Genomic DNA, 27,303 nt, shown 5'->3' on the forward strand with positions numbered 1-27,303 from the left:
GAACCCCTGAATGAAAGAACACAATATAATCACCGGCATTAATGAAAACAGACTCAACAAGAAACAACTGGACTCAATTAGGAACAATCGCTCTACCTTTTTGTGAAGGCTGAAAGCAAGGAGTGTGGGCGCATGCACACAGCAGTTTCCCTGTTTTGTGCTCTAGTCCTAGGGGCCACGTTCTGAAAACAGCCTCCTCAACGCCACCTTACCAAGAGCAGAGAAACGAGGTTTGTCACATCCATCTAACCTAACGAACGTGCAAACTTGATCTTCTACTCTCAGAGAACCTCTAAATGCTATTCTCAGAGTGGTTTCTGAAAAGAGTTAAAACATGACATAATTGTTGGGAAATACGCTTATGCCACAAAATGCAAAACTCCAAGCATCATTTTTCCTCTCAAACTCAGGCGTGTGAGGGGCTGTCAGAATTTCTAGTCAGGAAACCGTCGCAGTTTGAATCCTCACCCTAGTATATTTTTTCCATTGATTGAGAGAGAGAGAGAGAGAGAGAGAGAGAGAGAGAGAGAGGAGAACACCGAGGTGAGAGAATCACATCAATTGGCTGCCTCCTGCACAAGCCCCAACGAGGGCTGGGGATCGAACCTGCAACCCAGGTACCTTCCTTTGACCGGAAATTGAACCTGCAACCCTTTCACTGCCCAGGCAGATGCTCTAACCACTGAGAACACCAGCCAAGGCAGAAACCATCCCATTTTAAAGGTCTTTCTCCATGTGAATCTCACCACTTGCATTTCCAATAAAGAAATGTAGAGAAATTAAATAAAAAATGAAAGAAGATGGTGTAATCCTCTGCTTGGCCAATCAGATAAACAACACATGGCATGTTGCCTAAGTGTGAATCTGAAAGCACCTCAGAAATGAAATAGAGGAAAGAGGCATTACTGATAGTGAACCACAGGAAGAATGGGCCAGTTTTGATCAATGTAAGGACTTGAGTAGAATCTACTGCAGTGAGTCATCCAGGCCCTGAACACACAGGCCCTGGCTCATGGGCTGGGTCAGGAACGCTCTCAGTGCCCGTGATCTGTGGCTGGGTCAGCTTAGCGCCAGGCGGCTGGTTTCCAGAACAAGATGAGCGTGGTGGCTGTCCTGGCCTGTGACACATCCTCCTGGCACTGTGGAGGTGGGTGTGCCTACCTGACATGCCTTCGGGGGGGGGGGGGGGCATGGGGGAACCAGGCACAGATAGCCACACACTGCTGAAACCACATGGTTATAAAACACTTCCGTTATCAGAAGTTCTCCTCTTTTTAAACTCTGCTTTATGCTGGAGCTTACCTTTTTAAAAAAATATATTTTTATTGACTTTAGAGAGAGGAAGGGAGAGGGCTAGAGAGATAGAAACACTGATGAGAGAGAAACATTGATCAGCTGACTCCTGAACGCCCCCTACTGGGGATCGACCCTGCAACCAAGGTACATGTCCTTGACCAGAATCGAACCTGGGACCCTTCAGTCCTCAGACCGAGGGTCTAACCACTGAGCCAGACCAGTTAGGGCTAGTGCTTACTTTCTAATGCAGCCCTTCTCCCCCCCCAGTGCAAACACTGGCTTTGTTGAAGGGGAGTTTCTAGCCTTTGGCCCTATCTTCTTGAAATGACAGGGCCATTCTCTCTGCTCTTTATAGGAGCCAGCCCTTGAAATATATTTTCGGGAGATGAAGAGCACGCTTTTTCTGCAACCAAAAGTCTAAGCTGTCACAAAAAGAAAAGAAATTCTCAAGGGAGTCAGATTCCTGACTTTTACCCAAGGACAAAAGCAGATGTTTCAAGATATCCTTGCTGGATGAAAGACAGACAACTTTCCAAAAGATTACATAAAAATGAGAAACACACACTCAGACCCTGCACGCTGCAGGCATTTATGTCCACCAGAGCTTTCTGACACCCCCCGGCCTGCACACTCTGGGTCGGGGAGCCACAGGGCCCTCAGTATCACCAGCTGGGGAATCAGACCGGGGAAGGGAGGTTTCCCATCAGCCCTTACATCAGCTCAGCCAGGACGTGGCCCTGCTGCCCACACCGAGCCCCACGTGGCACTGCTCCACATAAAGCCTGGCAGTGGAAGGGGTGGCCTGACAGAGAGGGGAGAGGCCTCGACTTCTCACCTGGGCCCACCGTCCCTCCTACAGGAGGAAACAAGGGGGGTAAGCCCACGTCCAGGCTGCTTCCCGGAGCTCGGCAGGGGAGGGCGCTGCGTGGGCCGGCATGGCCACCCGGCCCGCCGGGCAGGCAATTAATGACATCCTGCGGCGTGCTGATCTTGGCCCCGGTCTGCTGTGAGGCTCAGAAAGCAGGAAAACCCCTGAATGTCCCTCTGTTCAGTAGGCTTTTTCAGAGGCTGAGACCCTCTGTGTTCCTGAGAAGTAAATGATGAATGTCACTCACACAAAGAAAGATTATGGAAACACAAACTCTGTGTGTTTACCCGGTTACTTAGCATTTAGCATCCTCTGACTTAGGGATAAGGAGGCTGCTCTGTGATAACAGTGCGTTCTGGATTCCTCACTGGGAAGTCACTCTCCAGGCAATACAGTATTTACTCTTGTCCTGAATAGATAATCGTCCTTTAAAAGAATAGAAAGTTAACTTGAGGGGAATAAGCTCCCACAGTACTCCCTCTGTCTGATCCTGCCTTATTTCAGAGGTTCGAACACTGCTAAGAACATGAATGTTTAACCTCTGGGCATACTTACTCCTGATATCAAACACAAAGTGTTCGTCATGAAAGTTCTCTCTCATTTGAAGGAGGCCGACATTTGCAACAACATTCTTCCTGATGAATATTGATGCTTTTGGTTGATGTCTTCTTATTACTCATTGAAAAAAACAACAACCACGAAATAACTTAGGCTACCTTCTTCTACAAGAAACCAAAGATTTTTTTTAGGGGGTGATTTGTAGATTTTTAAAGTTGGAAGTGTCTTTAAATGAAGACAAAGACATCCCATACAAGATGGTTTAAAAGAACATTCTGCAGTTAGCAGTTGAAACTATGTGACTGATTTATTTCAGGTGGTGACAGCTCTCTCTTCATTCATATAGAAGTTTATTATTTTAAATTAAGACCAGATTCAGAACGCCAACATGCCAAAGTCTTTTCCCTACATTCTCGAAAATGCATGAACTGCCTAAGACCACGCCTACCCAAAATATGCTATAAACCATGCAAACTTATAACTGTTTTCATAAAGCCACATATCTCATTTCATAGAGCCATATACTCATTTTTATATAGCATTAAGTAAAAACAAAATTGGCCTTGGAATGTTCTGCCGTGAGCCTGCCAAGCCGCGTCTCTCTTCACATCATCTGCCCGCAGGTTAGCTGGAGTTTCAGGCTCCAGGGATGGAGTATTAGTTTAGAAAGAGTTACAGCTGTGGAGAATCAGGAAATGGACGATCTCCCCCCGCCCCCCTCCCGTACCCCAAACCACAAAGCGAAGATCTAGTACTATATTCTAGGGTCCCCAGTGGTTTGATTCAAAAACAAAGAAACGAAAAGCCCCAACCAGTTAGGAATTATTTTCACAATTGTATTTTAGTAGCACCTCTACCAAAAGCAAAATGCTGCTCTAATTAAAGCTAAGTCGTTGAAAGCGGGATCACCACACAGTTGAGAAGGCAGAAAGCCTACCGCGTCCACTTCCAAGAACACAAGGATTAAGGGTTGCCATGCCGTAACCTCAGCTACATGCGATTTGATGACACCCTGCTCCCACTATCCTCCAAGAACTGAATGGCACTGAACTTCAGTTCACAGCCTGTGATTCTGTAATTTCTCGAGGACCGCCCCCACTCCTTCCCGGAGATCACATACTGAAACGACAATAGCGAGAAAAGCGGAAATACAAGAGGGCTGGCGCAACTGCTGCTGGCTATTCACGCATCCAGCATGGGATCTGAGATCTCCATGTATAGCGAAGGCGTTTTGGGAGGAGTGACCGAGCCCAGGACAAGGTGGCTCTAAGATGCCCCACTCCTCCTCACCCTTTTAGGAACTGTCACCAGCCGCGCTGTTCAGGCAGCTGAGGAGCTAACTGCAGAGAAGGAAGGAGGCCTGGAGCTGTTCCAGGAAGGAACAAAGAGGCACAGAGACAAAGGGAATGAAAAGAACGCCTCTGCTAGGAACGCCAGTTATTGCACAAATCCTGCCTGTGGCTTTAATTAGTGCCCGGTGTGACGGCGTGGCACTGCCGGGGCAGGGCGGGCAGGAGGGGAGCCATGTAGGCAATAACCCAGCAGCCTCCTCTGGGGAGCGGGGGCGGAGAATGGCCGGGTGAGCGCTGTACGTTGGCTTTCTTTCTAGCTGCAGAAAGACAGGGGAAACGTCCAGTTTTTAGCTCGACGTCATAAACAGGCACATTCCCTCCTTGTTCCGGAAGACTCCTACTCCACCTCGCATGGCGGCGGGGCCTGGCCCCTTCTCCCAGCGACCCAGCAGCTTTCAGAGATAAAGGGGGAGAGGAGTTTCCTAGGGCTGTCCACTGCGTTCCAGAAGTCCTTCTGTGGCTGTAGCCTTAGACGTGAGAATGACTACCTCTAGTCTCCATGCTGATATGGTATAGGTCCCTTTTCTGACAATGTGAATCAGTATTAATTTAATTTTATTAAAAATTTTTAAAAAATATATATTTTTATTGATTTCAGAGAGGAAGGGGGTGAGAGAGAGAGAGAGAGAGAGAGAGAGAGAGAGAAACATCAATGAGAATCATTGATTGGCTGCTTCCTGCACGCCCCCTACTGGGGATCGAGCCGGCAACCCAGGCATGTGCCTTGGCCAGAATCGAACCTGGACCCTTTGGTCCTTAGGCTGACGCTCTAACCACTGAGCCAAACCAGCTAGGGCAAATGGGTATCAATGTGAACACGATGCCACAGTGGAAACCTTCTTCACTGTGTATTTGAGAAAATGGACAACAGGAAGGATTGGGATGCCTCCTTTCAGTCAGATTTAAAAAGTGTAATAAAAGATGCGTCACTTTACATAGAAGAAAACGGGTCCAGCTTACCAGTGGTTGCCTATGGCATTATTTCCCTCTGTTGCTCCATGTGTCTGTGAATTTCCCAATCTTTTTTTTTTACAATTAGCATCTAGTTTCAGAGAAACTACCTATTTTGTGAGATGCGCTTTGTTCAGGTTTGGATGGTTTTGTGGGAGCATGTGGGCTGGGGTCCTCCCCACCCCGTCCCCCAGTCCTGGGAGTCAGGAAGAGGAAATGAGGGAGCCCCCCCCTGAGAACTCCAGGCTCATTACCCAGGCCCCCAGGCCCCCAGGCAGGCTGCAGGGTTTATGGACTTGCTCACTCGCCCCCCAGGCCAACTGCCAGCACCTGGAGGAAATTCTTCAGAGTAAAAAGCCATAAATTCCTGTTCCCCTGAAGCCGAGCTAAAGGGAAATACAGAGAAAGGCCACATTCCAGAGAGAGGACAGCTGAGAGAAGGAATTCCAGAACCAGGGAAGGCCACTTCCTCGGAGGGCTCCTCACCTGCGACCCCCAGGTTTCTAGAGCACTGTGAGGGGACCTTTCAGTCTATTTTTAAATAGGAACTTTAAAAAGTTTTAATATTTCAAATTTTTATATTCGCCCTAAGTAAGGCCAAATAATGTTAAGTTTCTTTGCTTTTTGGCTGGAAATGTATATAAATTCAGTGTGCAAAATGGCCGTCCCCCCCCCCCCCCCAAATTGTCATCATAAGCTCAGAGTGACAATTAAATACAGCTTGGATCAGTGAAAACCGAGAAAATAAATTAAAATTATTTTTAAATTTTAGTTTGCTTAAACCTTCCATGTAGCTTTTGGAGAACATACCCATAGCAGGCATACTTTTTTTTTTTTTTTTTGGCAGATGAGGAAACTGCAGTTGAGTGACATTAACAAAGATTCTGTCAAGGTCACACCGGCAAGGAGAGCCAGGCAGGGACACTGGTTGCTGACTTCCACAGGAACACACTATCCGCACTGCATTATGCACATCGTGTCTTCCACGCTGACTCATTAGAAAATGCTGCAAGAGCAAGGGCCGTCTGAGGCAGACTTCAGTGTGCACAGTGAGCTGAGTGAACAATCAGCCTTCAGGGCGGGAACAAGACCGCACTGTGCCGAGCACCGCGAGGCTCTCGCTCACTCGCGGGAGGCGGCGTCCTGCGCGCGGGCGGCCTCGGTGTGCAGCGGGCCCTGCGGCTGGCCTGCCGCCGGCTTCCAGCGTGGGCTCAGACTCTGTTCCAGCAAAGGAACGTCTTTCCTACATTTAGTCTTTGAAATGTTTTCCTTTAATTTATAAAAACAAAAATTGCATTGCTGAGAATCCACACTCCTCTTCGAAAAGCAAAAACCAGAGGAGACTTGAAGACAGCTCAGGAGCCATAAGGCACGAACGGACCTGCTTCGTGTTAAAGACGGCCGCTGCGTGACGTTTTCCCGCACTCGGGGGACCAGCTCCAGCGCCGAACAGATTCCATGTGTCCCATAAAAGGGTACATTTATTTCAGAATGGGAACAAATGCAAGAGTCCCCCTATCTTCCCGATAGAGCTGGGCTCTCCCAGAGGAACCCTCTTAAAAGGTAATTTACAGTTCTTCCTGACCTTCCCGCCTCTTAGCAGTAAAACTCCCAGGCCGAGGGCTGTGTAAGTTATTGGTATTGGCAACATCTGCAAATAAAAACACGCTTCCACGCAGATTGTCCCAAGCAAGACTAATTCACATGTGGACAAGGAGAACGCCCCGATGAATATGTCAGAAAGAAAAACTGCCTGTTCCCAAGGTACTCCAACAAACGAACCCCCAGGTTGCTTGTGAGTATAAAGAAAGGGTTTACAATCGCTCTCTAGGATTTACTGGGCATTTTAAAGTTACTTTAGGATTTATTTCTGGAATGTTACTCAAAGTCATTTTTTCCCTTTTCAATTGAATGCATCTATATTTTCCCATTATCAATTTAATACGGGGAATCACACTGTATTAAATCATCACTCATATAACATGGCATTTAGGAAATTATTTTGGAATTACTATGAAGGTTTGGGGGGAAAATGGACAGCCATATTCCTCCAGGAGAAAAAAAAAAAATCAAACTGCCTTACACCCCAGAGTTTTGCTTACTCTCATCTATCCTTTACTGTAAAGAGACTAGTGGTTTTCTCCCATGAAAATTCCAGTGGACATCAATTTCTTTCCAAATTTGTGTTAGCTTCATTAAAATTTTGGGGGTGACAGCTTGGATAACATCACCTGGAGTTTCCATTATAGTTTGAGAATTGCCAGAGCAAAAATATATCTAGGGAAAACCAAAAATGTGTTAGCATAGCTATCCTCCTGGGCTCGCTCAATAGTGCCCCTCCAGAGAATGCCCAGGAGGCCGCAACACTGCTGTGATTCAAAACTCCCTCTAGCAGAAAAATGCCGTTTCCTTAAAATTCACTACTTCTTAGCAAAACTGCTTATTAAAATATTTCAGCCCAGCCCGGGCTGGGTAGCTCAGTCGGTTACAGCGTCGTCTCAATACGCCAAGGTTGCAGGTTCGATCCCCAGTCAGGGCATATACAAGAATCAAACAATGAATGCATAAATAAGTGGAACAACAAACAAATCAGTGTCTCTCTCCCTCTCTCTCTCTCTCTCTCTCTCTCCCCCCCCCCCTCTTTCTTTTTAAAATCAGTAAGATGAATAAATAAATGAATAAAAACTTGGCCTAAACTTTGGGATGTTTATGATACATTGAGAGGATGCTCTATTGTTATTCCCATCCCGCAGATGAAGAAATGAAGTTTAGAGAGGTAAGTAATTTACTAGAGACCCGAAACTACTGACATGCAATCAGACTTTTGATGCTATCAGTTGTTTTCGTCACTGCACAGACATTATTATTTTCAGTAAAGAGGCCACAGGGTCATCTGCTTTCACACGCCCAGTGCAGAATTCCTGGTCACAGTGTCACGATGGGCCCGCCCAGCCTGACACCTCCACAGAGGGAGGCCATTCTTAAACACTGTAATTAGCATAAATATAAACCATGTTATGGTCAGTGACTTTTAAGACATGTTTTGATAGCTTGATGAACAAAAAAAATACAATAAATAGTATCAAGAACAATGTTTCTACCGACCAATTTAATATTCACACAGCCAACACTTACTCCCTTCGGGCCCGGGGGCTGCTTTCCTCTGGTATTTCACAAACCAACATGCCAACAGTGCCAGGCCTTTCACACCTGAAAGCACATCTTCTGAGGCTCCCTTCTCCTCGGAGCCCCTTCTTGCTGGGTCACTCCCCACAACCCTTCTTTACTGAGCTCACAATGACCTGCCGGCCAGGTCTCCCCAGAGCCCAGGGCTCCCTCCTGCGCCCCCTCCTGAAGCACCTATGACTATGCTGGCAGAGGGGAGGCAAACACACGGAATGGGCCCAGGTCAGGAATGAAACCCCGTGGACGCCATGCCTGCCGCTATGCAGGAGGCAGCCCGTGAGGACTCATTCTAACGACTTCACGGCTTGGACAGATGTCAACGGTGGCCAGCCTCCCCGCAGCACTGCAGTTCTGTGGGGACCCACAGACCTAATTCCTTCCTTCACTTCATTCTTTTATATCCTCCGGCCATTTCCCAAGTGGAGGGAAGCTGATTTCCTTGGCAGGAGTCGTGTTTGCTGGTCTTGACTCCAGTTCTGTGTATAAAGCCAGAGCCCGGTACACACCCACACTGCCCTGCAATGCACCGGGGTTACCGGGAGACCCCTTCCCCCATGTGACTTGATATTGTCTTAGTACATGGCCGCAGTTCTTCAGAGAAGGACCCAGGCAGTCTAAATATAAACGTGGGACACTGCCCCCTTCTTTGCTGGGTTGCTGAAAAGTCCCAAACAAAATTAAACCTGAAACAGACCTAAGACGAACTAAAATCATAAGAAGGCAACTTGCAGCTTAGAGTACGTTACTGCTTACATGCCATTTATGAGAAAAAAGGGATCATCAAAAGCAGTCCCCAGACATTAAGAGTGCCTTACGCCCCAGCAATCAGCCTGTGGCTGCACAGAGCACAGTCCCATTCTGAGAGGTCCCCACAAAGCATCCCCTCACAGCTCCCTCTCACACAGCAGACAGCAGATAACACACTTCAGGGGGAAAACACATCTCAGAGGGGCACACAGCATCGTCCCAGCACCACCTGGAAGGCAGCCCAGGTGCAGGGGCGGGGAGCACGGGTACCTAGGTCGAGGATCCAGTACTTGCAGGTGCCTGGCTGCCCGCCGCTGCGGTAGGCTGAGCCCACGGGAGAAAGCGAGTCCAGTGGATCAGCCGGCTTAATTCCATTTGGCATGGTGCGCGCTGAGCTGGCTGGAGGCTGAAGGCTCCGATCCCCACCCGATCTGTCCCTGTGAGCAGCCAGCGTAAGCCGCTCGTCAAAATCAGGTTCAACAGGCGCGGCAGCCGGCTGGGGTGGCCACGGGGGCAGGCACACTGGCTGGACGTGAGGCCTGGGGCCCCGCCGGGCGATCTGCAGCTCCTCCCCTGGCCAGCCGCTCCCGGCGCCTGCCTCTCAGCTCTGCTGTGCAGTGGGTTTCACATGTGGGAACATCCAGCCGCCCCGGATTACGTTCTACCACAGTGACTCTAATTGGAGCTCAAGGAAATTCTGAGGGCGCAGTGAGACCAGATGTTTCTCCTCCCCTCCACCAGCCAGAGCTGCGATTTCCTTGCTCAGTGAAATGTCAGGGGACCGGTCTGCGCCAGGCTTTCTGACTTGGGCTCTGTGAGCGTTCGGACGGACGGAGGTCTTGTCGGAGATACACAACCAGCTGCCTCCTGGTGCGACTTGATAGCAAGAAGAAACGGAGACACCACTGTGCTGCCAGGTCGCTCCTCACTTATTAGAAACACATCTCCCTCCGGCCCTCCAGCAGCGGCCGCGCACGTGGGAAGAAAGACCCTTCCCTGTGACCTGCAGAGGCGTTTTCAGGAAGGCGCCTTAGACAAGCTCATGTGTGTCCTTTCTGGAAACTGGACATCTTCTTTAGCCAACACAAATCCCTGCTCTTTATTTGAAAGTTTCCCTGTGTTCTCTCCCTTATCTCACACTGCACAATGGCCGGGAGGGAATGCCCATTGTTTAACCATCGCGAAGGCTGACTTCAGGAGGGTCTGCGCGCTCCTGTTTCTCGTGAATTCAAGAAGCGCACGAGTGCTCTCCACACTCGACTGCGATGGCCGTCTGAGGGCCCAGGCTGTAATGCAGCCCCCAGGGACTTAAACATTTCCAGAGGGGGTGTTACTTGCTGAAGCCTACGCTTACCTTAACAGAATCAGGTGCTCCCTTCTTGAGTTCAATTTATGAATAATTCTTCTCATTTCTGCTTTATCTAACCTGATAGCATAAGTGGCTTTATTTGTGTTGTACTATTGCTTTGCTAAGAAACATGTTCTTTTTTAGTTCCTTAGTTTTTAAAAACGGTTGAACTTGGGTTCTCCCACCACCCTCCCTAGCAAAGTATATTCTAAAAATTGTCAAACTAAAAAAAAAAATGTGAAAACAGCATAGACTTTCAATTCTTTCTCAGTTTAAGACAACAAACAACCATAAAAAAGGAGAGGATACACTCAGGGCACCCCGAGAAAGCGGTCTCGGGCACTGTGTTCCCCCCTCAGACAAACAGCTAAAAGCGGCAGCGGGCATTTCCAGGCCCCCGTTAGGCCCCATGTGCTTCTTAAAGGACCAAGAGCAAAGCACGAGGTTGCTTCTCCCTATACACGGTCCCGTGGCAGATCCAGATGATGTCCTTATGCCAGAGCCAACCAAGAGGCAGAATTCTGCACAGAGCACTTCTTATGCAAGGAAAAAAAACCCCAAAACTTTACAACCAAATAAATAATCTTCTCTCTTGCTGGCCAAAAAAAAAAAAAAAAAAAAAGCAGTAAAAATTATGTCCTAAAGGAAATCAAGTTAATTGACATTCTAAGGTTTCATTTACTACAACCTTTATTAAATATTTTACCTTGTCCCTTTCCAAAAACACAGACTGCCAAGCCAGGACTATTAATTAAAAAATAAAAAAAGAGCTGTCAGGAAAATTAATTATTTTATGTGTAATATATGTTCTCTACTAAAGAGGAAGGGAATGATGTTTTAAAAAATGAATAAAATATTTTGGCTAAGATGTAAGGGAAATTTCCCCAGTGACTGCTCTCTTTCAATTTCAAGTTCACATCTGTCAGAAATGTAGCCCAGCGGGAATGAGGAAGGACGCGTTTCTCATCCCTTCTTTCTACTCATGAAGTGTGAGGTCACGGGGTGCTTACTACGTAATATGGCACTTTATAAAGCAAGGAAAGATAAACTGCATCGAGTACAAGTCCCACCTGATCCCGACCTGGAGGGAGTGATCATCTAACCCGCTGGACCGACAACCTGGAACCAGCAGAGGGCTGATGCTGGTGAAGTGGTGATGCTAACCCACAGTCCGCTGAGGCAAGAGGGAAAGGGGACAAAGTTCCAACAAGTGGGAAAGCTTCCCTTGGTGGTGTGACCAGGAATCTGTTCAACGAATCCGAACCAAGTTCCAGCGAGAAAGACCCAAGGTGACCTCGCAGCCTGTGGGAAGGAAAGCTTGGTGGGAGCCGCGGCGGGAGGGGGAAGGTGGGAGCTGAGGCTGGCGGCTGCAGTGAGCGGGAAGAAGCTTTAGGGAAATAATAAAGTGCCATGACCAGGCAGTAGATCGGAAGTGACGAGAAGCTCGGGAATGAGTGTGTCCGCAGGTGAGAATACCCTCAGGTAGGAAGGTGGCCAGGAAGCATTGACAGCAGTCTGAGAGGTAGGGGCCAGGGCCTCGGAAACGCATGGAACGGGCAGATCAATCTAGAACAGAGGGAGTGAGCCCTGCAAGGAAAGAAGACGCGCAGACTGACTAAATGCGGTGGGTGAAGGACAAACATGGTAGGCCTGTGGCAGAATAGGAGACACACAATGTAGAAGCTAAAAAGTAGAGTTTGTGCAGGAATGCAAGCAATTCTGTTTTTCGGTATTTTTTATATGTTTTTGATATTTTCATTTGATGGCTGGACATAGATTTAATAATGTCACAAAGAAAACAGAAGAGCCACTGCCGAAGACTGTACTTTTAAAGATATTATGCAACGTGTGTCTGTGAGGATCAGAGGCAAGGGGTGCTGGGAAGAAAAAAAATGAAAGGTATTTATATGTAAGGAAATTGAGTGTTGACTCATGGAGCCATGGTTATGTTCACATACCCCCCAAAATAATAATCAAAATCAATCAGGATGCGGGGTGTGTGTGGTTCAAATGGAAGGTAAACACCACAACAAACGAATCCAGGAAAATCATGACCACACCAGAGAGGGTGCGGGAGGAAGGAGCCCACCTAAGTGACTTCCAAAAACAGTATTTTGATGGTACCCCGTAAAACCAAAGACAAAAAAACTGTAAGCCCGTGTCTCACAGGGGTTCAGGTTAGCAGTGAGAACAGGTGGAGGTGAGTCTTTACAGTCAAGTCATTTTAGGTAAAAAATATTCAATTTCCAAAGAGGAAAAGGTGGGCTTCCAGACTAGGACTGAACAAACACGTAAGTATATTTGGGTAATGAGATGCAGGCATCTCACTGTCAGAGGAAAAGGTTACAGGAAGGCAGGCAGCGAGCTAGAATGAAGCCCATGTTGCTGGACAGAAGTTGGAGATTCAGTGTGATAGGAACTCATGTGTCTCATATATATGCATACCGGTACAGTCAGAGAGACAGAGGGGGAGAATATGAATGTAGACATGTGCGTACATACATGTCCACTGAAAAGATCTGTAAGTCATGACACCACGTAGCAACGAGCAGAACTAGCACCCAGGTTCTGGTTTTTAATACTATTCTCCAGTAAGAGGAACCAGGGCTGCCTGGAGAAATGACTGATCCAGAACTGTATCCAAGAAAACACAAGCTGGCCAGGAGCACCTTGGAGTGCCAGGAAGTAAGGAAGTGCGCCAAGAAGGGTGGGGGATGTCCAAGGTACACAGAGGCCAACCTGAAGGCGCCCCCCATGGCCAGGCTGCAGCAATGTGAGCCACAGAATAAATGAGGACAGTATTGGATTATGGCCCGGAGTACAATGAATACCAACTCCACACTGATCTATAAATAACTGAGTAAATAAACGAGGCAGAGGGACCACTGTTCCCTACAGAATGTAGAAGAAAGAAGGAAAACAAAATCACCAGCAGGCAAACACCAACCACAGTACTAACTGCTGCAGGTGAGAACCACGCTGCATGCTAACCTGCGCAGATAAGGGCAGGATAACAGAGGACCTGAATTTCCAGCTTTCGCCCACAAGGTAGCTCTTAATTACAAAGAGAAAAACAGGGACTTTTCCGTGGGAAAATGCTGCAGACACCACTGTTGGCAGGTGATCGAAGGCACCACCACCAGCAACAAGACGTTCAGGACCCTCTCCTGCCCCTGACCGCATGCTGAGGCCACAATATCCCTTTGGTGGCATACATTCCATTTCATCAGGAGAAGTGTCAGGTGAACCCAAATTAGGGGACATCTTACAAAATAAAGGGCCAGAAATACCGCAAAAGTGTCACGATCATGAAAAACAAAAAAAAGGATGTTGGACCTAAGACAGATCCAAGAAAACTAAATATGTTGTGGGTCCTGGACTGGTTCCTGAGCCAGAAAAAAGACATTAAAGCAAAACCCAAAATCAGGCCCGGCTCTGTTAGAGGTTGGTTTCCTGGTTTTTATCACTAAACCAGGGTCATGTGACATGCAACACCAGGAGAGCTAGGTATAGGGCAGTGATGGGCAACCTTTTGAGCTTGGTGTGTCAAACTTCGCCAAAAAAACTGAGCATAACTCGGGTAGTGTGTCACTTTGAGGAAAAAACTAACTCCAAGACTTTAGTCGCAAATGTTTCATCCTCAGGAGCAGCAAATGTTTCATCCTCGGCATGCGGCCGCGTGTCATCAGAAATGGCTACGCGTGTCAGTGCTGACATGCGTGTCATAGGTTCGCCATCACTGGTATAGGGGGTAGAGGAATTCTCAGTACTATTTTTGCAACTTTTCTGTAAGTTATATCAACTTTTCTTTTGATACAATCATCTAAGATTATATCAAAACTAGAGCCCTGGTGCATGGATTTGTGCACACTGAAAGGAAATTAATTAGAAGGTGGCTGGCGGGGTGGGACTGGGTGAGACTGGGTGAGACTGGCCAGACAGGCCCTGGAGCCAACCTCCCGCAGTCCCTCCCCTGCCGGCCGCATATGGGGCAGCACCAGGGCTCGAAGGGCATCTGTGGAGTGAGCAGGTTCCCTCTGGCTGGTGGGATATCTTGGCCTGGCCTGCGGGGATTGGGCCGAAACCGGCAGTCTGACATCCCCCAAGGGGTCCTGGATTGCAAGAGGGTGGTTCTTGGGCAACACACCCCGGAATCAGGCTCCCTCCTTTCTGGTTTCAAGTGAGTCACCCGAAAACCGCAGCTGCCAAGTCACCACAGCTCAGCAGTTCCTGCATTGAGCATCTGCCCCCTGGTGGTCAGTGCGCATCATACCTACCAGCCGGTTGCTTAGCCTTTTATATATATAGATAGGGAATTTTTAAAAATAAAAATATTGAGTGTTAAGTTATATAAATGCAAATAGCTAAATAAATTAAAATTGTATAAAAAGTTTTCAGAGAAAATAGGCAGTCAGAAGAAATTTTGTGGGAAAAGAAACATCTTAGGCAAATTTATTGCCTGTGAATAAAGGGATCTGTGATTAATTAAAAAATATACTAAAGGAATATAAAATCATTATTTGTCTGCATGTTTATGAGGCAAAAGTATAACAGCCAATCTTATTCTCATGAAAATAAGGGCATTTTTATTCACATTGGTTGAAAGAAATTCTTTTGGTCAAAATTTTATGCCTGCTCCCCAACAACTTTTCATATAACCTTCTTTTGTTATAATTATGCCTCAAATATTTAAAATTAGAACTTCAATGTTCAAGTGGCTGTTATTTATCTGCCCCCCAAAAATATGAGACAAGGTCATTTTTGCCAAAGTTTAAAAAAAAAAAAATCCAGTAAAACAGGTCCATATACAAATGATGCTTTTTTAAAGCAGGAGTAAAAATATACTTAAAAGAAAACTATCTGTAAAACGAAAACTCAGATGAGCCAAAGGACCTAAAGTCTTTCTATTGAGATTATAGCACTTCTGAAGCAGAAACAAACACTAATAATCAGGCCATTAATGTTAGGATGAAAAGGTCCCCAAAATCTTACAAACACAAGACAGATATAAAACAGTATCAGCTACATTTTAAGATGAAAGGTCAAATGGCATAACTATTAGGAATATTATTTATAACTTCCTCTAAAAGTCAGTAATGTTTAGTTGAGGCTGGAACATTAATACTGATAAACCTTCAGTGGTCTGTCTTCATGCTGGTCCTGATGCCTGGTTATTTCCAGTGGAGCGTGGTTCTGCGGTTGGGGGTGGGGGCTTGGGAGGGAATGGGGGCTTTGGGGAGCCACGCGGCTTCATTAGCACAGGGCTCCAGGCGGTTTCCGTGCAGTCTCCCCAGCCCTGTAGTCTCCCCTGCGCTTCCTCTCTGCCCTGCGTGCCCACAGCACCGGCCTCAGCACAGCTGCACCAGCGGGACCGCGTTTCTCAGGTTCCACGCACAAAGATACTCCTGTTCAGAGGGCGTTTTGTGCGGTTCCTTACTCCACAGATAAGCCTCCGCGGGGGAGGGAAGGGACTGCATGGCTAAATTCTGCTTCTTAGGGCTCCATTCACATATTATTTCCTGCTGCTCCCAGCACAGCGGCCAACCCACAAAAGCACCTTTATTGGGCATTCACCCACTCCATCGTGTGCCAAAAACCCGATAGGCTCCTTTTCACTGCTGTACTTTCTATCTTTTCACACGGGATGATGTGAGTTTTTCTCTCTAACAAAACAAACATTCAAATGCACCTTCCTAACACTGCATTTTAATTCGCTGTGTGACATTCTCTGTTTGCATCAGCACTGTGGGCTGTTTGCAGAGTGGCAATATGAGATGATAACCTCTCAAATGTGTTCCCTAAAATAATAACAAAAACAATCGTGTTTAAAAAATTAGAGCAATGTCGCCATTCCCCGAGAGTCCCGATTCTGTTAAACTTCAGAGAGTGGGTGATGTGGGGCACATGCCATTCCGGGAGGGCCAGGAGAGAGAACACCTGACCGGAAGTCTCGTTCCCAAGTCTTGCAGGAAGTGCTGGCTGACCAGGCAGCTGATTTTAATTTTTAGTTGGGAGTTGGGTGGGGAGGATAGGGGTGGTGGAGCAAAACACTTCTGCTCCAGGATGCAAATAGATTGAAAAAAAAATGTTTTTACTTTGGGGATTGGTTCTTCCATTCATTGGCTCATAACAGGCCCACTGTGACTGCATTCTGGGCTGCACTAGGGGAGCAGGGGGAGGGGGGTGCGGCCTACAGGAAGGAGGGAGAAGAGCAGGTTTCCATGGGGGTGAAGGTAACTGAAATTATAATCCATCAGAAAGCTGAAAGTGGATCCCTCTCAGAGCAAGCTTCTGCTGGAGGCTGAGGCCTCTCGGGGAAGGACGCAGCTCTAGGAAAGCAAGGTCTTGCGTGCAGTGGGCTGGAGACCAGCCTCTGGAACCGGCTGCTCCAACAATGACGAGGCCTGAGCAGCTGGGTTTCTCTTGAGGCTGCAGCTTGCTCCCTGAACCCAGCGGTCCCTCAGTACGCATGGGGAGCAGGGCTCAGTGGTTAGGAACTCGAGCCCGGAGCCTGACTGCTCTTTTAAAACCCCATCTCCATCACCTACTAGGCTTGGTCAAGTTCATTTCTGTGACCTCCACTTCTCATAAAAAGGGGAGTGATAACAGTATCTACCGCATGGGGGTACCCTGAGGATTAAAATGTAGAGAAAAGCATCCCTGTGCCTGGCTCCCTGCAAGCCCTCCACACACCCTGTCTGTTATTACTATTCAGTTTCTAAGGCTCAACAGTCCCCTAGTTATGGGCTGATTGTGTCCCCCCAAAATCTGTATGTTGAAGTCCTAATGCCCAGCATGTCTGAACGTAGCTGTACAGGGTCTTTAAGGAGGTGGTAAGTTAAAATGAAGCTGTCAGGGTGGGTCCTAATCTAACAGGGCTGTGTCCTTAGAGACACCAGGGGTGTGCACATAGACAAAAGGCCATGTGAGGACACAGCCGTCTGTCAGCCAAGGAGAGGGGCCTCCGAAGAAACCAACCCTACCAGCACCTTGATCTTGGACTTCCAGCTTCCAGATCTATGAGAAATCAAATTTCTGTTGCTGAAGCCATGCAGCTATGGCAGCCCAAGCTGACGAACACACTCTTTCCCTCCTCCGATAACAGTCTTCCATAATCCAGGACTGAAACAGTCTAATTATTTTTGAGACAGCAGGAACCTAATCCATCTCTAAGAACAGAACTTTAATAGTCTTCCCTTCTAGTAACTGCAAAGTTCTGCACTCTGGGAAAGGGTGGGGGCGGGGAAGGATGGACTTGAACGCCAAGGGGGCTGCACTGCAATTAACAATAACGTGGACTTCAGAGCTGCCTCGCAGGGCGGTCGCGGCAGTGAGCCTGTTTACTGTCCTCTCTGCGGTTTGAAAGGGCCCTCCCGATAATAAGCACTCTGGGTCCCTGTCCTGTGCTTGGCTAGAAAAGATTTGGGAAAACGATGACCCCCTTGAACAGCAGCCTGTGGGATGACCAAGCTGTCCAGAGTCCTCCTCCCACTGCTGGCCAGACCACACCAGGTGCCCCGACACTCGGGTGCTGAAGTCTCAGAAGGTTCCAGGGCGGCTGCTCTGACCCACACGGAACACCGACGGGGGAGCCAGAACCCTTCTCCCACACAAGGCTGGCTGTGGGGGTGAGAGTTCAAAGGCCAGCCTCCTTACTTAACCCTCCAAAACCCTTCACCTCTCTCTTTTGTCCTCTCCAAAATCTTTCCATAGTGTCAGTAAAGAAGGAAGTTAGATTGGGGAGGGATTAAAAAAGTATTTTTTAAAATTCAGTGTGAAATGTTACCGTAAGAAAACGAATCCTTCAGAAAGCACCAGGTTCTATGGAGACGTACAGGCCCATTGTAAAACCACAGGCAGCACCGCCTCGCGGATGTGTTTCTCACGGAGACGCTGTGGTTGGACTCACAAGCAGCTCTGCACGGGTGGAAGGCAAACACAGGCCCCCCTGGGAGCTACTGATATGTACACACTGAGCAAGTGACGGACTCTCGGGAACCATCACGCGCAGTGGCAAAACTCCTCCTCAGCAGCCCTCTGACGGGATCCGTAATAAAAGTGCGGACGTTGGTGAAAATGACCTACATTCCCACCTCCTTGCACGCTCCTGCACAGTCCTGCAGGACAGTGTCCCTCCGAATCTCACCCCACAGCCACACAGAAACTCGTGGTTTCATTTAGATGAGTAATTGTAAAGAGTAACCTTACTCAAAGGGGGCAGTGTTTTTTCTAAGTGGGTAAAATGAAATTAGAGAATTCGAGGGGTTTGGAACAGCTCAAACACCATCAAAATATATAAGTAAAAATGTCATTATTTAGTAAGTTTACTGTGGTTTTTCCTGGTATAGTTAATTTATGATTCAGGTGATTCTTCTTCAAAAGTTTGTTTTCCATAAATGCATTTATCCTTCATCCCATCAACCCCACTTCTTGAATTCCCTTTTATAGATACAGCTGAACGCTGAACACGAACGCGGTATCTATGCCTGGTGGTCCACTGTGCGTTACTTGTATGCAGTGAATAACCTACGCTATGTGCACATGAAGGCCCGTCCATAAAACGGAGTGAAGCAGGTCTCTGTTCTGGTATGGAGACCTTTCTAAAAGGTGTGGCCAAGTGAAAAAAAGGCCAGGGCAAAACTTACCACCTTTTATGTACGAAAACGAAGGGAGGAATGAGTACATTTGTATTGATTGGCCTAACAACGTACTGAAGTAGAAGTCAGAAATGAGAAAAAAAAAAAAAGTTAACTACACATGGCAAATGGGACTGTGGAAATAAGTGGTCTCAGTTTGTGCCTTTTTGTGGCTTTATTTTTGAACGATGTAAAACGTCTGTATAAAGTGTTGAAATTTGGGTTTTCTTCACTGAAGTCGTATGCAGAAGTTTTGAACTCTGTATGTTTTTCTGGGAATAGGACCCATGGCTTTCATCACATCTGATCAGGGTACGTGGTTCAAACCCCTCAGGGCCCCCTGCTTTGGCATTAGCCAGAATCTGAGCCGGCGTTTTCCCTTCTCGTCACACTTTCTGCCCAGCTATCAGGGTCTACAGTCAAATCGATCACAATACTAGCTCTTTATGGGAAAACGTCTGCTCTAGGAACACAGAATAATCACATCATGACCTCGTGCTTCTCTGAGAGGAGAAGGGACACAGAGGCAAAAGCGGAAAGGCACCTTGGTGTGTCTGGCTCACAGGTCTCAGGCGCTATTTCACCAGGTGTTAGAGCCACAGTCGCTAAATCACGAAGCACGGGCACACGGACTTGGATGGAACACACAATGGCTTCCGTCCAGGTACGGCACCGATTCATTTTCAAAATACTTAACGGAAACCAGTACCCCGTGCTTTTAAACACTCTCTTAGGAAACTCATCATCTCTTTGTAACTGTTCACAGCTTCCACAGGCACTAAATTAGAGTGAATCCATTTAAAAAGAGAACCCCCAGTTTGTCCAATAAGTTGCGAAGTCTGATAAACCCAAATGTCAGGAAGGAGGCAGTTAAAAAAGGAGAGTCCCCGGAGAGGTCGGAAGGGGTCACCCCGTCCCGTCCCAGCACCAGCCCTGCTCGGCCATGAGCCGCCTGCGCAGGGCACGCTTCTGCTGTCCCTGCGGATGTCTTCCCTGAACACAGACCTTCCTAAACACCTTGTCGTGGCCATTTCAAGCCAAGCGTGGGAAGGCAGTTTCCTCACTGTTTATGACTTTGCTATATATATAATTTTGTGATCATCTAATATGGATACTGTCAATACCTGCTCATGCTTTTTTCCTGTTTTAATAAACACTTAAATGTAAAGTTGGAACAGGAAAATACCTCCACCATGAAGCTTTCGGCAGAGTAATGGCCCACTTGTGCGGCCCCGTAATTACACGCTGCACAGAGAGCGTTCCGTAATCACAGGTCTGGGCGGATCACGTAGCCCTGGGTACGCGGTGCTCAGGGGGACACTGTCTTTGTTCTCGGTGTGACTCCATGTCTCTCTGTTGCTTCCCACAGGGATTTACGTTAGCACCTGCTCAAGCACACTAAAAACCACTCTTTCCGAGCTAATTTAAAAAAAGTCTACAGGTCTTCCACTACATGCGCCGTTAAAGAATACGGGAGCACACACAGGTTTACCGAAATGTCTATGCATGGGTGCGCCTGGCTGTGCTTTCTGGTGAAGAGGAGGCAGTCTGGCATTAAGCAAATGTCCAAGTACACCGGAACCACAGTATAGTCAACTTAATCTTTTAACATCACTGAAGTCTTGTTAATGCCCTGCATTTTTTGAAAACTGCTAGGTCACTTAAAGTCACCACCAGTTATAAGAGGGAGGAGACTTGGTTTACCTTTGGGGCAGAGTGGTTCATGGTCTGGGAAAGACGACATTTGCACTGAACACACTTAAACTTAGTCATCCCGATGCACTTTAGGGAAATCCAGGAGGCCCTGGACCAGGGAACTCCGCTTTCGGTCTCATAGGCTTTGGGAGAAGGTAGGGTGTCTCAGTCTCCCAAGCTGCTGCTTTTCTGGGGTTGGGGATGTGGGGTGTGGGAGTGAGAATGTGGGGGGTGGGGATGTGGGGGTAGAGATGTGGAGGTGGGATGTGGGGGTGTAGGAGTGGGAATGTGGGTGTGGGGATGTGGGAGGTGGGGGTGTGGAAGTGTGTGGGTAGAGATGTGGAGGTGGGGATGTGGAGGTGGAGGTGTCAGGGTGGAGATGTGGAGGTGGGGGTGTGGAAGTGTGGGGGTGTGGGGGTGGAGGTGTCGGGGTGGAGATGTGGGCATGTGGGGGTAGAGATGTGGAGGTGGGGATATGGGGGTGTGGAGATGTGGAGGTGGAGGTGTCGGGGTGGGGATGTGGGGGTAGAGATGTGGAGGTGGGGGTGTGGAAGTGGAGATGTCGGGGTGGAGATGTGGAGGGGAGGTGGGGGTGTGGAGGTAAAGATGTGGAGGTGGGGATATGGGGGTGTGGGGATGTGGGGATGTGGGGATGGGGGTATGGGGTGTGGGGGTGGGGATGAGGGGCACAGGATGAGGCATGGTTTCCTCTCCAAGGAGAGGCCGGCCCTCTGGCACTGGCTGCCCTGGGCTGCTGCTGTCCCGGGCACTGGGAAGGTGGCGTGGACAGGGTCAAGGAGTCTTAGCAACTGCGTGTACTCTGTGGAGAGAACAGCTTTGACGTCCCCTCTGAGCTGGGGGCCAGCTGAATCCTGAGGACAGGAACAGGCTGGGAACCCAGTGGGAGGCCCAGGCCTGGGGCTCCTGGAAGAGGACACACTGGTGCCCTCTGTGTCCTTCCCTCCCACACCTGAGACCCTCTGGGACAGTCCTGTCACCTGGCCTCATCTGTATGACATGGAGACCGAGCCCAGGGAGCTGAGGGGGAGACCCGGCCAACTCCAGAGCCAGGGAGCGGCAGTGCCGGGTGGTTAGAGAGGCTGAGGAAAGGGCGGGGCAGAAACAGGGGCTCATAGGGAGCCACGTCCTTACACCCTCAGAGGGGTTGTGCCAGTGGCTACCCCGAGAACAGACATGGAGCCTATAACCTCCATGCATGGAGTCTGGGCTCTTCCATTCATTTTACAAAACGGAAGTAATGGACCCAGGGTATTTATCTATATAAACTGTGTATCTTTAAAGTACATCAGAACAGAACTTGGCAAAGTGGATTACAATGAACTGAACTCATCTGCCCATCAGCACCCAGCTGAGACAGAATGCCAGCTGGATCCCCCCTTACCCGCCCCCTCCCCCCCCCCCCCCCCGCCCAACCACCCCCACTGCACCGGTGATGGGCCTCATTAAAGCTCCCTCTGGGCCCCCTTCATTCTCTCGGTTTCTCTCTCTCAGAGAGAGAGAGAAATACAAACACTTCTGAAGTTCCAGGGCTGGCTGCATGAGGCGCTCTGCCCCCTTGTCAATCCTGTCGTTTAAACCTGAGGCAATGGTGGCATTGGAGGAGAGAATACGTCTGTATTTCATCTATAGCATTTACAAGCCTGCACTGTATCTGCACCCATCACTCCTTCAGTGTCCCCGGAGCTCATCTCCCTGGGACTGTCCTCCTCAGGTTACGCTGGTGTTAGCCTGAGCGGTGAAACACTCATTATCTGCACCAAGATCTATTCTGTTCCCCTCTCACCACCATGGACCCACTGGACAAACGTATTTTGTTTCCTTTAGGATTTTTCATTTTTCATTTATTTAGTGAAAATGGACAGAGAATGCCCGGTAGGGGTGAGGGACTAAGAAAAAACCCTCTGTTACCTGAGCAAGGGGTGAGAGAGGGTGTGCACACACGTTGTTTATGTGCATGCGTGTACCTGTGTACACAGGTGAGATCCAGGCCTTGTAAGACATGCCAGAAAACAAGAATTTTATTTTATAACAACAACTCAATGAAGGAACTTAAGCGGGAGCTCGTATAATTGGATTTGTGTTGTAGTCGCAGCAAGAGAGGGTGAGAAGTGAGACTGGGAAACCTGGTGGGCAAGAGGTAGGGAGGCGTCACACAGTCACATGGTATGAGCACGCTAGGAGGACCACCTGAAGGCTAATGGTGGGTCCCTGTCTGACCCTTAAAGCGGCGAATGCAGTCTACAATCTGGTAACAGATTTATTTTGTGTACTGAAAATAAAAAGAACAGCGAGTGCAGTCAAAGGACTGCCTCTATGCATGTGCCCTGCAGTCACTGACACAGACAGCCCCACGACCACCAGCCACTCCGGGCACAGCTGCCCATCCAGTGCCCCCTCCAGGTGAGCCTGTTGGGTTAGCATCGAACCCTGAAGCGAAACTTTCAAACACTCTCATACATGGTAGTTTTGGTTGTGAAGAAAGAGAACAGCTGAACTACTCAGTCTCGGGGAGCATACAAGAGGCGATGCTTTAAATTGGCTTCGTTGGAAATACAAACACTTCTGAAGTTCCTGTTTACCTTCTGTGACCAAGACTAAGTAAATAGAGGAAAGTGACAAGCTAGACAAGCTGAGACACTAGCAAAGGAAAATCCCTCGGATTTAATAAGAGATTGAAGATAATTATGTGGTACCTATTCCCGGAGTCAGTCCGTGCCTCAAACACAGGGGCTGCGGGAGATCAGAGCTTCTCAGCCCGGATGCGGGTCAGACTCGCCGGGACAGACACAAACTCTCCCGTCTCGGCCCCGACCCCAGAGGCTCTGATGTAACGGTAGATGGTATAAACCACAAACACAAATAAGACTGGACGAGCACAAGGATTTGCTGAATCCTTATTCCATTTTAATGGACTGGGTCTCTGTGTAGTTTGTGACTAAGATGCTGTGAGGGAGAGTGGCAGCCGGAGCAAGACAAGAGCAAAACACCCAGCCTGCCTGTCTACCGAGACCGTCCCTTCGGCCATCTTCCGAGACTGGCCTTTTCCACAAACAGAAAGCGTTTTTCAGTCTAATGTTCACACTGGAGTCTAGTTTCAGTCTAGTTAAAAATAACTTCTTAAAAAGCAAATCGTACAATGACATTTCTTGTTCATATCAAAGAAGTTATATCTGTATCCTCTCCCCACATCACCCAGGAACATAGAGCCGATAAAAGAAAAGTAGCGCTCACAAAGTCCACACATGCGTCCTGTCCCACAGATGTCCGCGTCTAGCCACGCTGCAAACGCACCCTGGGACCTGGCAGCACTCCCTGTGAGGACGGGTGCTTCTTGGCTGATTTGAGAATTTATATTCACGGTCACATTACCATTCTGAAAATATCTATTCACGATCAAGGAAATAGACATCTGACCTTAATAGCCATGTTTTTTATATTTGAAATTTATGGAAATATAAGTTGTTTGGAGCAGGGCGTTGTAAGAAAATACTGAGGCAATAAGGCTGAGAAAACCCTGGAATTGGAGATAGTATATGTGCTCTTTCTTCCGGCCTGGAAGGTCAGAGCAGGAAGAACCAAACACATTTAAGAGATTATCTTTAGAGATTATCAGTGGGTGACTAGAAACAAATCCATAATGACAGTTCCCTAATGTACAGGAGTCTTATTTATTTATTTAGAGAACAGTTTATTGATTTTTAGAGAGGAAGGGAGAAGAGAGAAACATCAAAGCAAGCACATAACATCGATCGGCTGCCTCCTGCACGCCCCCTACGGGGGATCGAGTCTGCAACCCGGGCATGTGCCCTGACCAGGAATCCAACCAGCACCCTTTAGGTGCACAGGACGCTGCCCAGCCAACTGAGCTACCCCAGCCAGGGCTGTACACGAGTTTTGAAGTGTGTGAAAGGCAAGCCCACTTGCTTGTCGGACACAGGAGACCTATAGGGTGATGAACATCAAGTCCTGTGAGAGAAGGGGCACGCTCAACTCCTTACAGCGGTATCCTCATGCCCAGCGTGGCTCCCCCAATGAAAAGGGGCTCAAAATGGGATGCTGGGTAAGCAGCCCCATGTGAGTGACAGGCACCAGCGGCCCAGCACACACACATCTAGGAAGTCAATCTGGCCTTCTTTCCCCAGGCCGAGTGCCTACGTCCCAACACTGCAGGGGAAGGACGGAGAGTCGTGTTTCCTGGCATTATGGGAAAAAAATGGGGGAAAGAAGGAGAGAACGGTAAGGAATGAGTCCCTACCTACTGACTGGCTGTTCCTTCCCAACAGGTTGTACTCCATGAAGAAACACCTTCCTGGGAAGATAGGGGTTTGTGGGTTCGTGAGGGTCAAGGAGGAACTTTCCAAGACTGGCGCAGACTATCAGAGAAAAGGGGCTCCGGGAACTGGCACCTGAACTCAAAACAAGCAAAAAACCCAACATCCGTAAGAAGCTTCCAGGCCAAACCAAGTGAGATAAATACAGGTCTCTCCTCCCGGCTGGCCTGCAACTGGAGCCCCCGGAAGTGAAGAACGCCCCACGGGAAGGCCCCTGCGAGCGCAGTCTTCCAGAGCCCGTGTCTGCAGCATGCACAGTGCTCCAGGCTCCTCTGCGGAACTGATCCGCTTCGAAAGAAAAGTTGGGCTTTATTTTCAACTCAGATCCAAGGGTTTGAATGTGTTATGCAACTTGGGAGACACTCTGGCAGTGGGCTAGCGGGCAGCCCAGCCCAGTCTGCACTTGACCTCCGTCCTTCTCTAGACTCACGGACAGCTTTGCCGGAAAGGAAAGCAGACACCTTGGCATTTGGTCAGACTCTGAACATTCCGTCTTTTCCACTGGGTCCCTGAAGAAATAAAGACTGAATTCTTCTCGTTTCTTCCTGAGGCGACAGGAAGGTCCTAGGCAGGCCCGAGGGTCTGGAACAGGACTGGGCCTGTCACTCCAGAGGCAGCTCCATGTCGCTCAAGGCCGTGACGGACCTCCACGGCCAGAGGATGGAGCAGGGCAGGTCATGATGTGTGGAAAGAGGACACAGATGACACACGGAGGAAGCACCGGGAATGCTCCAAAATTAGCAGAGCGGGAACTGCGCAGGGCGGACTGCAGGGATCTCCTCTTAGGAAGGGAAAACAAACTGTGTTGGCTCCAAATCTAGAAAAATCGGCCATTTGCCAATAGTGCAGGAAAGTGAAGACGGTGGCATGATATGGGTCAAAGCAAACTTAAACTCTACCCATCCTGCACTGTTTTAGAAGCTACAGACCGACTTTTCTTAAAAAGGGCTTGAAGTCTCAAATTAGCTTTTCACTAAGATGAAAGGTTAAACCAGCACGGTCCAACAGAAATACAGTGCAAGTTCATATACAGTTTAAATTTTTCTAGTAGCCGTAACGAAAATGAAAAAAGAAACAGGTGGCATTAATTTGAATAACACATTGTTTTTAACCCGCTCTATGAAATACATTATCATTTCAACACGTAACGGATATGAAATAGTTATACATTCTTTTCTCCGACTGGGTTTTGGAACCCGGTGTGTACTTTACACCTGCAGATCACCTCAACCCAGAGCAGCTCAACCGCCACACTGTCCAGCACAATGGAAGGACCACCTGAAGACTAACGATGGGTCCCTGTCTGACCCTTACAAACAGCAAATGCCGTCAAAGGATGCCTCTCTGCATGTGCCCTGCAGAAAGCAGGTGATGCTGCTGCTTGGGTCACTGACACAGACAACCCCACTGTCACTGAGTACTCCCCTTTCGAGCACCACCAGCTCTTCCACGGGGACGCGCAGGAGAAGCAGACCCACCCTCCCTGGAAGCCTGTTTCTGATCCACCGAGACGCCCTGGGAAAGAAGTCCTGCTAGTTACCCGCGAGGTACACAGGAGCCACCGCAGGTGCACCTGAAACTAATACAAAGTAATACCGAATGTCGACTATAATCGAAAAATAAATAAAGGAGTCGCTGAATAATGTGAAGTGCTGTTTTGTTCAAATGCTCTTGTTATTTCGGTTAAAAGTGCTCCTTTTGCCCTGCCAGCGTGGCTCAGTGGTTGAGCGTTGGTCGACCTATGAACCAGGAGGTCATGGTTCGATTTCCTGGGTTGCTGGCTTGAACCCCAGTGTGGGGTGTGCAGGAGGCAGCCGACCAGTGATTTTTTCTCATCATTGATGTTTCTATCTCTCTCTCCCTCTCCCCACCTCTTTGAAATCAATACAAATATATTGTAAAAAATAAAAAATAAAAGTGCTCCTTTCCGAAGCCGCGTCCTCGCTCGTCACTGTCGCAGCCGCAGAGCTCTCACGCCAAGCTCTGCCCGACTCGCCAGCCTCTCTCGGGGCCAGCTCCACGCCCTCTCTGTGCAGGCAGCTGGGTGTGTGTGTGTGTGTGTGTGTGTGTGTGTGTGTGTGTGAAGGCTGTCCTAAGACACTTTGCAAAGCTATAAAGATGGCACGGTTAACCTCCCAGGGCCTGCATGCTTGACTTTCTGGGATTTCACACAAACAAAATAAAGAGCCCAGAGCGTGAAAACCTGATAAGGAGACGCTGTTTCACATCGCCTGCCTGAGAACAGTGCCTTCTCTGTGCTCCCCATTTACAGGTGACACTGGCCCCAAAGGAACAACCCCCTCCTTCCCTAAAC

General features: G+C 48.4%; 1 protein-coding gene and 1 long non-coding RNA gene across 7 annotated transcripts in view; one reads left to right on the forward strand and one right to left on the reverse strand.

Annotated features, from left to right (window-relative positions):
* The window catches only part of TRIO (trio Rho guanine nucleotide exchange factor), a 304,156-nt gene that overhangs the window by 45,166 nt on the left and 231,687 nt on the right, over nucleotides 1-27,303 (reverse strand). The window contains exon 35 of one of the 6 annotated variants that reach the window (XM_079791313.1): nucleotides 24,308-25,806. The exons of the other annotated variants lie outside the window; for them this stretch is intronic. Coding sequence (XP_079647439.1) covers nucleotides 25,772-25,806 — 35 coding nt within the window. The 3' untranslated portion in view covers nucleotides 24,308-25,771. Of the gene's footprint in view, nucleotides 1-24,307; nucleotides 25,807-27,303 lie in introns of those variants that run through there. 6 annotated transcript variants of the gene reach the window in all.
* Nucleotides 9,350-22,046, forward strand: LOC307111470. Its single transcript, XR_013814578.1, has 3 exons — nucleotides 9,350-20,896; nucleotides 21,061-21,176; nucleotides 21,252-22,046. It is a non-coding gene; the product is annotated as an uncharacterized lncRNA (long non-coding RNA).

Source organism: Cnephaeus nilssonii (assembly GCF_951640355.1).
Source record: "Cnephaeus nilssonii genome assembly, chromosome: 2".
Classification (NCBI taxonomy): domain Eukaryota; kingdom Metazoa; phylum Chordata; class Mammalia; order Chiroptera; family Vespertilionidae; genus Cnephaeus; species Cnephaeus nilssonii.